At 58.5% G+C, this 11,413-nt stretch overlaps 1 protein-coding gene across 1 annotated transcript in view; it reads left to right on the top strand.

Annotated features, from left to right (window-relative positions):
• KHSRP (KH-type splicing regulatory protein) overlaps positions 1–11,107 on the top strand; it is an 11,692-nt gene extending 585 nt beyond the window's left edge. Inside the window, exons 2-20 of the mRNA XM_059388801.1 lie at positions 1–98; positions 1,673–1,769; positions 2,401–2,439; positions 2,787–2,826; positions 3,701–3,750; positions 3,989–4,060; positions 4,784–4,841; positions 5,160–5,334; positions 5,505–5,603; positions 5,941–6,039; positions 6,165–6,267; positions 6,971–7,071; positions 7,212–7,356; positions 7,436–7,596; positions 7,681–7,790; positions 8,398–8,486; positions 8,589–8,786; positions 8,892–8,969; positions 9,057–11,107. Coding sequence (XP_059244784.1) covers positions 1–98; positions 1,673–1,769; positions 2,401–2,439; positions 2,787–2,826; positions 3,701–3,750; positions 3,989–4,060; positions 4,784–4,841; positions 5,160–5,334; positions 5,505–5,603; positions 5,941–6,039; positions 6,165–6,267; positions 6,971–7,071; positions 7,212–7,356; positions 7,436–7,596; positions 7,681–7,790; positions 8,398–8,486; positions 8,589–8,786; positions 8,892–8,969; positions 9,057–9,334 — 2,090 coding nt within the window. The 3' untranslated portion in view covers positions 9,335–11,107. The remainder of the gene's footprint in view (positions 99–1,672; positions 1,770–2,400; positions 2,440–2,786; positions 2,827–3,700; positions 3,751–3,988; positions 4,061–4,783; positions 4,842–5,159; positions 5,335–5,504; positions 5,604–5,940; positions 6,040–6,164; positions 6,268–6,970; positions 7,072–7,211; positions 7,357–7,435; positions 7,597–7,680; positions 7,791–8,397; positions 8,487–8,588; positions 8,787–8,891; positions 8,970–9,056) is intronic.
• Positions 11,108–11,413: the final 306 nt, after the last annotated feature.

Below are 11,413 nucleotides of genomic sequence, written 5' to 3'. Positions count from 1 at the left end.
GCGGGGGGTCGGCCGGGGGTCCCTCCCAGCCGCCCGGAGGGGGAGGCCCGGGGATCCGCAAGGACGCTTTCGCCGACGCCGTGCAGCGGGCCCGCCAGGGGAGGAGGCCGCGGGCCTGAGGGGCGCGCGCGGGCGGGGGAGGGGGCGGGGTCACGCGCGCGCGCGCGCGGGGTCGCGGGGGGGGGGCCTGAGGCCGCCGTGGGGTCACGTGGGGCTGTAGGCGGGGGCCTGGGCCGCCCAGGATGTCTCCAGTGGGCCCCCCGCGGGTGAACCCCTGCAGGGGAAAGGGGTGTCCGGGGGGTCGCCATGAACGGCCCCTGGATGTTTAGTGGCCCCGGAGGGCTGGGACTGACTTTGGGGAACCCCCCCCTTTAGGACACCCGAGGGCGTGCTCCGCTCTCTAGGAAGCAAAGTGTCCCTCTTCCCCGGGGGGGGGGGGGAGGGTCTTGCTTTGCCCTCACCTCGCCATCAGGGCAGAGAGCTGTTTGCCCCCGACCCTGTTTGCCCGCTTCTCGGGACGGAGGAATTGTGGGAGGAAAACAGCCCTTCCTCTGGAGCCTGCACCGGGGGACCCTTGCTGCCAGAGTGGCCGAGCACTTAGGGGAAATGAGGAGGGTGGGCACAGGGGCTGGCTCTTTTTGATGCTTCCGGTGGCTGGAAAGCCTGGTCCGTGTCTTTGGGAAAGCGGGGAGGGTCCCACCAACGTGTTCTGAGGCATGATGGTAACACGGAGGTGTCACCTGCCGGTGGGACTGACCTCCTCGGCTCCCTTTGCAGCCTCCCCACGTCCCGGAGAGCAGGGGGCCTGTAGAATGGGAGAAGTTTGCTGCCCTCTCAGGAAGCTGATGGGCTGGGGGCCGGCTGAGTGCCTTTGCTATTGAGTGCTTTTCTGGGGTTGTTCCAGTGCCTCCAGGGCAGAGTGGAAGGTCCCGTTAGGTGAACACCCGGTTCCCGCCCAGTGTGGTCTGTGGCTTCCTCACCTATGGAGCAGGGTAGGGTTCTCAACTGCCCTTCATCCAGGTGCCCACCAAACTGCCTTGACAGAGAAGCAGTTGTAATGAGGCGAGTGGATGCTGTTGGCTGGGGTGGGAGTAAGTCTTATCTCAGGGGCTCTGGCTCCAGGCGTTAAAACAGGGAAAGTTGAGGGAGGTGGAAAGATGGATCCTTAGTTCACGGTTTGTGTGCCTTTGGAAAAACTTGTAATAGACCCACAAATGGACTCTGGTTTTAAGTTTGTGGGATTGGGGTTATCTGAAGTTGCCCCTCACGTGTCTGATATGTAACCTGTGTTCTCAGAAAGGGTCTTTTGTTTTGGTGGAGTGAAGGTTTTGGATGCCTTTAAGCAAAAAATTTTCCCAAAATTTGTCCAACAAATGTCAAGCTTTCAAGAAAGGAAAGTTGTGCTCTTCACCATCCCAGAAGAGCCGGGCTACAGTCACTGTTTCTGCCTCCTTCGTGGAGGCAACCCAGGGACCCTCCTGAGAGCGGATCAGTGTGGATTGGGGTCCATCTGCAAACCAACGGAAGCGCAGATCCCATCTAGAATGGGATTTGAAATTCCTGGATGACTCTTGAATGCCGAGGCCCTCGAGTAGGTTCTGAGAAGTTGATCTGAACACCAGGGAGGATTGGTTGTGGTGGTAACCTTCTGTGCTTACGATTTTGTTTCTAGATCGCAGCCAAAATTGGAGGCGACGCTGCTACCACAGTGAACAACAGCACTCCTGATTTTGGGTTTGGGGGCCAAAAGAGGCAGTTAGAAGATGGAGGTAACTGCTTGCTGGGAAGAAGGCCTGGGGGTAGAGTGAAGGTCTTTGTTTGAACATGGTCCAGCGTCAGGGGGAAGCTCACTGCCATTTGGTTTTTTCAAAGCCCAGCAGTCCCAGCTTTGTTCCTTCTCTTTGTTTGGGCTGCCATCCTGGGGTATCAGGTGGCTGAGAGGAGCAGATTGATTGTGACTAGGTCCAAGTTGTAAGTTCTCAAGATCGGTCCTCCCCTTCTGGTCGGCCTGGGAAATGCTCGCAGTTGGGTCAAGGCCCCATGTAAGTGCAGTTTGGCTGGCCCAGGGCGTGCGGCGCTGCCCACGGTGGCCAGTACCATCATTGTGGGGATCAGCCGCAACGGGCCTTACACCTGGGCCCTCCCTGACCCTGACCCCAGACTCGAATGCTGCCATCATTGCTCCTGTCATAAAGGACTTTTTTACTGTTCGGTGCTGGTGGTGGGACTGATGGATGTCTGCCCCCCTCTCCGAAGTTGGTCCGTGCTACTCTCCTGTCTTGGCTCTGATATTGGGGGTGGGGGAGGGGGGCTGTTTGCCAGGCCGCGTGGCACCAGCATTAGATTAGAGGCAGCTGTGGGTGGGTGGGTGCAGCATCTGACATTCTCTCTCTTTCACAGACCAACCGGAGAGCAAGAAACTGGCTTCCCAGGGAGACTGTAAGTCCATTGGATGATGCAGGCAGAGGGCAGCTTCAGGGTCTTAAGAGGTTTTTAGAATTTGGGAGCTAGAAGCTCTGAGCAGGTGGCACCGTTCTTAATAGAGGCTCTAGGTGCTTAGCATCTGGAGTCCATGAACTTTAGGGATCCCAGAGCCCCCTGGAGATGGAGGCAGAGCCGGTCAGATGGGCGGTGGGTTTGTCACACTCAAGCGCTCAGGGAGGTCCAGAAGCACCGTACTAAGTGCCAGCCACTCCTTGTGCCTACGGGACTATGTGGGGGCCAGGGGTGTTCAGGGTCCCAGAGAGGAGCCAAGCCAATCTTTGCTTTGAATTTTCTCTCTGCAGCCATCAGTTCTCAACTTGGACCCATCCATCCTCCCCCCAGGTAAGTTGTGATTTGGAGAACACTTGCTCTCTTGTCTGTCAGCTGTCTCTGGCTTTTCTTGCTAAGTTGGGGGAGAGCTGTCTGGGGGCTGCACCGTTTCAGACCTTGTCCCCGCTACTCGCTTGGTCACAGAGAAGCCCAGGAGGCAGAAGAGCTGCCTTTGCTCCTGTGCTTGCCTGTGTGCAGGGCCCAGGAAGGGGCGGTCTGCACCCTGTTGCCTGCGCTGTGGTGGGAACTTCGCAGTCGACAGCCATCTTTCTAGAAGGGCTAGGGGCCGGCCCTGGGTTTCTTGTCTGCCTTCGCAAATGCTTGATCCCAAGAACCGGTGGGGCTCGGGGTTCTTTCCTACCTTTTTGCCACCCACCCCCCATGACTCAGTGGACCTGATGTAGAAGTCTTTGTAAAGGACCACATTGTTTCTTTTTTTTGCTTCTATGAATTGCAGTGAAATTGGCTTGTTAGGGAGCTGAGGTGGAAAAGATACAAACTTTTTTTTTTTTTTTTAAAGTCAAGAGATCTGAAATGATTATAGGAATTCCGTAGCCGCGTCCAAGCGTTTGCTCTTGCTCCGAGTTGGTGGGAGCAGAAATGGTTCAGGGGCCACGTTGACCCCGACCAAGCCTCTTGTGGCCTGAATGGGGAATCTGAGGCCTCGAGAGTTGAGGGGCTTGCTGTGGGGAGAGGGAGCTCTTGTCACACTCTGCTTAGGCCTGTGGGGTCTTGGTCCAGATGTGGTGGGAAGCATGGGCAGAGGCCAGTAGGCCAAGGGCCCCACAGGTCAGGGGCTTAGGCTTTGAGGGGCCTTTTCTCCTGGAGACCCTCATCTGTCTACTGCTTCTCACTCGAGACTGACTTTTATTGTCTGTTCTTGCAGGACTTCAATGACAGAAGAGTACAGGGTCCCAGACGGCATGGTGGGACTGAGTGAGTGTGGGTCGCTGCGGGGTGCCCGTTTTCTCTGCCTCTCAGGGATGTGTCCTGGGAGCCCCTGCTGGCTCAGGAGCATCTGGTGTGAAGAGGTCTACTGTCCTCGGCTCTCACCTGTTCTCTCTGGGTGGGGGGCAGGTGGGGCTCTCAGGAGGGCCAGGAAGCCCTGCCACACAGTGTTTTGAGTGCGGGGGTGCCCTCGTCCACCTCTGCATTTCCCCTTTTCCCCACCTAGTCATCGGCAGAGGAGGCGAACAGATCAACAAAATCCAGCAGGACTCAGGCTGCAAAGTCCAGATCTCTCCAGGTACGGGAGCCTGACGTGGTCAGAACGGGTGCGGGGCTGGGTGTGGGGCTGGGCTGGTCTCCTAGTACGTTCATAATCGTCCGACTGGACAGAGGCGAGAGGTTTGTATTTACTGGGCACTTTCTCTATGCCCGGCGCAGGGCAAGGTCTTGGCCAGTGCAGCACCGCGCCCTGTAGCATAGCTGCAACTTTTCTCCCTTTCGCTTTGTAGTTGGGGAAGGCTGAGGTGGGAGATGGGAGATTGAATAGAGGAAGTTTTGTTCTAGATCTTGCTCTAAAATGTTAGTTAAGTCACCATCTGAAGTGAACACCCGGCAGGAAACCAGTGGGCATGTATGAGGCTGGGAGATGCACTGGAAGGAATGGCTCTGAGGCTGGCCTGGGTTTGGATCCCAGTCTGGCGGCCCGGCTGGCAGGGGTTCCAGAGGACCGGCTCCACCGCAGCGGGGTTTGTAGACACGGTGGCAGGAGTGGCCCAGGGTTAGCATCGCCCTCTGCCTCATCCTTTTCCCCTAAGTGGTCCGGCACCGTGACTGGACGTCAGGCTTCCCAGCTGTGGTCTTGCATGGAGCAGCTCGCGGGAGTGTGACGCGGCATCACGTGGTCAGGCTGCCGCGGGCAGAAGCAGCCGTTGTTTGCTGCGCAAGTTTCCCCGTCTCGGAGGAAAGCCTTTCTCTAGTCTCCGTGGCCCCGGGCGGCACTGACCCTCTCTCTCCTCTGCAGACAGCGGCGGCCTACCTGAGCGCAGCGTGTCCTTGACAGGAGCCCCAGAATCTGTCCAGTAAGTCCCTTGACAGGGCCCGTCATCCCCTGTGACGAGGGGAGCAAGCAGAAGCTCTCTCCATCCTCTGGAAAGTTGGGGGTGACTCCGCCCAGCCCCTCAACCCTTGCCCTTGCCAAGGGCCTGTACTGATGGTTTGATTGCCCCCCGACTTTGAAGAGCTGAGAGAACCACCTGAATGGCTCCAGCCCCGGGGACAGACCCTCTTCCTCGTCATCTGTCAGACCCACGTGTGGGGTCCCCTCCTCCCCTTTGAGCCGGACGGGACTGTCAGGCCGGTGCTCTTTCGGTGTCTGAACCCCGCTCTTCCCTTCTCAGGAAAGCAAAGATGATGCTGGATGACATTGTGTCTCGGGGTCGTGGGGGGCCCCCAGGACAGTTCCACGACAATGCCAATGGGGGCCAGAACGGCACCGTGCAGGAGATCATGATCCCCGCGGGCAAGGCCGGCCTGGTCATTGGCAAAGGCGGGGAGACAATTAAGCAGCTGCAGGTGAGGGGTGGGGTGGAGGACAGAAGCTCCTCCTGCGCCTGTGTGTGCACGCCCCACCGACTGCTTTGCCAGAGCCTCTTACCCTGTGTGGTCACGCCTGCCCCCTGCGTGCACTAGCCCCACAAAGTCATTTGAAGGCTTGGCACTGACTGTCCGCATTGGTTGTAAAGGAGCGAGCGGGAGTGAAGATGATTTTAATTCAAGACGGCTCCCAGAACACGAATGTGGACAAGCCTCTCCGCATCATCGGGGACCCTTACAAAGTGCAGGTGAGAACCCCGGGAGGGGACGGGCTGTTGCAGAAGGGAGTGACAGGTAGGGCTGGAGATTTGAGTGAAGGGGGAGAGATTTTCAAGTGCGTCCTCTTGAAGTCAGCCCTGGGCTCTCACTCTCATACTGAGTTGGACAGGGTTGGACGTGAGCAGGAGGCCTAAACGTGGATCGTTCAGTTTCTTACCTGGAGAACGGGGGTGGCTGGCCATCCCTCCCTCTCAGGATGGCAGGTCAGGAGCTTAGCAGGGCTCTGCGGTGGGCTCAGCTTTGGTCCCTGAGCCCTTGGATCATGGGAGGCTTGCCCTGTGCACACCCTGCCCTGTGTGTTTGCAGCAAGCCTGTGAGATGGTGATGGACATCCTCCGGGAGCGCGACCAGGGCGGCTTTGGGGACCGGAACGAGTACGGATCCCGGATTGGCGGGGGCATTGATGTGAGTGCAGGCCTCCCGGAGTGGCGGAGGGCCACGGGGTGGGTGTGACTCGGTTCTGGTGGGCAGAGGGCACCAGAGCTGCAGGGACGAGACTTAGCTGGCCCTTCTGCGCCCTCTCTCCTCAGGTGCCGGTCCCCAGGCACTCGGTCGGGGTGGTCATCGGCCGGAGTGGAGAAATGATCAAGAAGATCCAGAACGATGCTGGCGTGCGGATACAGTTCAAGCAAGGTCAGGGGCCTGGCTGCAAAGATAAGCCGAGTGGAGAGTGGGGGGTGGCCGTGTCTTCTGGTTCAGTCCTCGGGATCGCTCTGAGGCTCCGCTGCAGAGGGCCTGGCACCAAGGAGCCCGCCGAGCCTCTGCAGTGCCTCGTCGCTCCCAGCCAGCAGCACGTGCTCTGTGTCCCTCCTTTGTGGGAGAGATCGCGAGGGGCAGGCTTTCTAAGTCCACATGGAATGTTCTCCCTTCATCACATCTCCCCATTTCCTCTTCCCCACCGAGTGGCCCGTCCCGACAGGGCAGTCGGGGTTGGATCAGATCACTCTGTCCCAACTCTGGGCTACTGCCAAGCCTCCGCGAGAGTCTCCCAAGTGGCAGGCCCATGGGGAGGAAGGACTTCTCTGTTGCTTTTCTGAGGTCTATTACCGTTCTCAGTTTCATAAAACGCATCTGTTCTGGGGGTGCCGTGTGCCGGAAGAAGCCTCAGCTGCCGCCCTGCCCTAGTTGGTCGGTTTTCTTCTCTGGAAACCCGGCCCCACTGCATTTCTCCCCCCGCGCCTCAGTCCATGGCGTGAGATGAGCGGCACTTGGAGCCTGAGATATTTCTGACACCTGGCTTGGCACGGTGTCTGCCTCGCAGAGGCGGTGTTATGGGGGTTTGGTGTTGTGCTTTTCTGTAAAATCCGTCTCCCTGTTCTCTGGATGCTGGCTTCAGACGACGGGACAGGTCCTGAGAAGATCGCTCACATAATGGGGCCCCCAGACCGGTGCGAGCACGCGGCGCGGATCATCAACGATCTCCTCCAGAGCCTCAGGGTAGGTGGCGTCAGGCTGTGATGCCGATGGGCTGTGCTGCCGACGACCGGTGAGGTCGGAGGTAACGTGCGCGGCCCTGCAGGGGAAGTCCAGGCGCCGGGCTAAGTTTCTGCGCTCATTGCCTGTCTCCTGTCTTGCAGAGTGGTCCCCCCGGCCCACCAGGGGGTCCCGGCATGCCCCCAGGGGGCCGGGGACGAGGAAGGGGCCAAGGCAACTGGGGCCCTCCTGGCGGAGAGATGACCTTCTCCATCCCCACTCACAAGTGTGGGCTGGTCATCGGCAGAGGTGAGTCGGCCGTCGGCGCTCGGTCTCTGCGCCCCCTTCCCTGCTCTGCCTTCTCTTCACTGCCTGTGGCCCCCCACAGGCGGGGAGAACGTGAAAGCCATAAACCAGCAGACGGGCGCCTTCGTGGAGATCTCCCGGCAGCTGCCGCCCAACGGGGACCCCAACTTCAAGTTGTTCATCATCCGGGGCTCACCCCAGCAGATTGACCACGCCAAGCAGCTCATTGAGGAGAAGATTGAGGTGGGCTCAGGGAGGGGCTCTTGGGGCCCGGACCCATCTCCAGTCCCCTTCCCGCCCAGCTGACTTCGCTTCTCCTTCCTCCAGGGTCCCCTCTGCCCAGTTGGACCAGGCCCAGGGGGACCAGGCCCTGCAGGCCCCATGGGGCCCTTCAACCCTGGGCCTTTCAATCAGGGGCCACCTGGGGCTCCCCCACAGTGAGTAATTCTCAGCTTCCTGGGATTTGGGACACGGGGGTGCTGTGCTGGCAGGAAGCGCAGCGGACCCCATTTTCATTCGCCACCAAAAAGAAGTTTTGATGTCACCTGTCCAAGATGTGATCCGGCATAGCGTCCCGCATTTATAGATGCCATTTTTGTCATTATTGTTTTTTAAGATTTTATATGTTATTTGATAGCGAGAGAGGGAACTCAAGCATGGGGAGTGGGAGAGGGAGAATTCTGGGAGCCCGATGCGGGGCTCGACCCCAGGACCCTGGGATCCTGACCAGAGCTGAAGGCAGATGCTTAATGACTGAGCCACCCAGGAGCCCGCATAGATGCCATTTTTGAAAGATGTCGCAGATGTTGAGCCTCGTCTGCCGCCTAACAGGCAGACCCGTGTATGTTGAATTTGGGGGACTTGGACATCTTCACGGCAACAGCGTTTGTGTTCTTGGCATTGTTCATCTCCCGTTTCCTTGGGCGAGGGGCCCGTGACTGAGTGTACACAGTGGGCTCAGCCTGGGTCTCCTTCCTGCCAGGCACCCTTGCCCCCGCGGAGGAGTGGCCCCAGCTCACTTGTCCTGTCTTTCTTGTCCTACAGCGCGGGGGGTCCCCCTCCTCACCAGTACCCACCCCAGGGCTGGGGCAATACCTACCCCCAGTGGCAACCACCTGCTCCTCATGACCCGAGTAAGTGCGGCTGCCCGGGGAGGGGCAGGACCTGGCCGGGGTGAGGCGCGGAGGGCGGGGCTCGCTTCCGGTCCTGCGCTTCAGCCCGCTGCCCTCCTACAGATAAAGCTGCAGCCGCGGCAGACCCCAACGCCGCCTGGGCCGCCTACTACTCACACTACTACCAGCAGCCCCCAGGCCCTGTGCCCGGCCCTGCACCGGCCCCCGCGGCCCCTCCTGCCCAGGGCGAGCCCCCTCAGCCCCCACCCGCCGGCCAGTCAGACTACACTAAGGCCTGGGAAGAGTATTACAAAAAGATCGGTGAGTGCGCGGGCCAGCGCGGGGGGGCTCGAGCAAGCCCGAGGCTGGCGGGGGGCCGCCGCGTCCCCGTGCCACGCTCTGAGTTCTCGAGGCATTCTCCTGCAGGCCAGCAGCCGCAGCAGCCCGGAGCGCCGCCGCAGCAGGACTACACGAAGGCCTGGGAGGAGTACTACAAGAAGCAGGGTGAGCTGCTGGGGCGGCAGGGCAGGGGCAGGGCCCGGCCCTCCAGCCCCCGGCCGCACTCCTCACCGGGACTCCGCTTGCCCGCAGCTCAAGTGGCCACCGGAGGGGGTCCGGGAGCGCCCCCGGGCTCCCAGCCAGACTACAGTGCCGCCTGGGCCGAATATTACAGACAGCAGGCCGCTTACTACGGACAGACCCCAGGTCCCGGCGGCCCCCAGCCTCCGCCCACACAGCAGGGACAGCAGCAGGCAAGTGGGAATTGCCACCCTCCTCCTCCTCCTTTCTCCTTCCAACCCCCGGCCACCGTCCATCCTGCCTTAGTGGGTAGCGCCGGAAATCCCTTCCCCTGCGGGGTGTGTCCTTGATGCCTGCAGCGGGGGCCGTGTGGCCAGAGGTCTCCGGGAGTCCCCGCGAGCGGGGGACGTGTGCGCTGGGTCCAGAGGTTAAACGAAGAGGCCTCCCTGCGCCGGCCCGCTTGTTCCTGTGTCACGCTGTTGCGATGCTGGGGGAAGCGCGAGACAGATACAAGGTCGAACTGTTGAACTGGTGGGTAGTCCTGGGGGTGGGGGGCAGGCCAGCAGCACAGACGTTGGTCGCCATCCTGGCTGCTAACTCGCTCACTCAAAATCTGGCCACTCGGGAAGAAAACGGATGTGTTTTCCCCTCTCTGCATTACTTTTTTGGGTTTTGTTCTTTGCATTCTTTTATTTTTAACCCCACGATCTTCCCCTTGTGTCCAAGTGACTGTGTTGCAGGCGGCCCCAGCGTGGGTCAGCCCTGGCTCTGGTGGGACTCGGGGAGCTTGCCGAGGGGACCGGCCCCAGGGCCCCTCCCGCCCCGCCTGGGCTCCGCCTCCTCTGCTCTCGCGCCTGCCTCTGTGTCCCGGTTTTGTCTGTGAAGTGGGCATGACGATCGTCGCCACCTTCCAACCTACCTCACAGGGGTGTTGTGGGGACACCGTGATCTCTGAGATTGTCATGTTGTGATGCGCCAGAGCACCTGCCTTCCTGAAGACAGAGGGCACCCCTCCTCCCTCCCAGACCCTGAGCGCGCTTCTCTCCCTCCCCCTGCTCCGCCTCTGCGGCCCCGCTTCTCGCCTCCTGGTCCTCCTGTCACTCTCTCTCCTCCTCCTCCATCAAGGAGCCGGTCTGACTTCAGCCGAGTCCCCGGAGCACTTGACTAGACAGTTGCAAACACATGGTTCCAGCCTGAGCTCACCACAGGCTGAGGAGCGGGGCTTCCTGGCCCCTCCTGGCCACCGCCCCCTCGTCCCCCGCCCCCCGGCCCTCCCCGGAGTGACCGATTCCTATCTCTTCCCTCTCCGCAGGCTCAGTGACTCGAATGAATGTGAACTTCTTCATCTGTGAAAATCTTTAATTTTTTTTTTTTTTTCCATTTTGTTCTGTTTGGGGGCTTTCTTGTTTTTTTTTTTTTTTCCTCGTTTGTTTGGCGAGAGAGCGATGGCTGCCGTGAGGGGTGTGGGGGGAGCCCTTGTGAGTGGCTTGTTGGTCATGGCCTTGGGCGATGCTGGGCTCTCACTCTCTCGCTTATTCTGTGTGTCTCATGCTTTTTTTCTTTCAAAATTGGGATCCTTCATGTTGAGCCAGCCATAGAAGATAGAATTAAATCTCTGCCAAAAAAAAAAAAAAAAAATTTTTAAATATAAAAAACACAAAAAGCAAACAAAACCTATAAAATTATATATATATATATATAAATCTCTATCCCTTCCTGAAACTGCCTCTTTCAGGGGAAGGCAATTCATTTTCTTCCTTCTGCCCTTGGCCCTCTTCATGTTTTTAAAATAAACTTTTAAAAAGGAAAAAAAGTCACTCTTGCTATTTCTTTTTTTTAGTTAGAGTTGGAACATTCCTTGGACCAGGTGTTGCTGTCGCAGGCCCCTCCCCTCCCCCAGTCGAGCCCCTCCTCGGCCTCTGCTCCTCTCTCCTCCTCCCCCTGCCTCGCTCGGCTCCCCTGCAGCCCCTCCCGCCCCCCATCCCGGGACTGGTCTTGGGTTTCAACTGTTCAGGAGGACATTGAAACTGAAAACAAATTGAGAACAAAACAAAAAATTGTATGGCAGTTTTTACTTTTTATCGCTCGTTTTTAACTTCACAAATAAATGATAACAAAACCTCCCCTTGTCTGCTGGGTGCCGTCTCTCTCTCTCTCTCTCTCTCCCCCCCCCCCTTCCCTCCTCTCTCCCCTGCCCCCTGTAGAGTTTTGAAGCAGATGTTTGTTTGTTCTTTATAGATGTTGTAAAAGCCTGATAATGGTGATTGGAAATTACAAGCTTTGTGTTGTGTTTTTTCTTTCCTTTTTTTTCTTTTTTTTTTTTTTTTAAAGAAAAAGAATTATAAGAAAAAATAGTTTTTTTTTTTCAGGCGCTTCGTTCTTCCCTATCTCCCCCCCCCCCCCCCCTTTTTTTTTTTTGTTAAATAAAG

Source organism: Mustela nigripes, chromosome 2 (assembly GCF_022355385.1).
Source record: "Mustela nigripes isolate SB6536 chromosome 2, MUSNIG.SB6536, whole genome shotgun sequence".
Taxonomy (NCBI): Eukaryota; Metazoa; Chordata; class Mammalia; order Carnivora; family Mustelidae; genus Mustela; species Mustela nigripes.
Note: the sequence above shows the minus strand (reverse complement) of the source record. Positions and strands in the feature narration are given on the sequence as shown.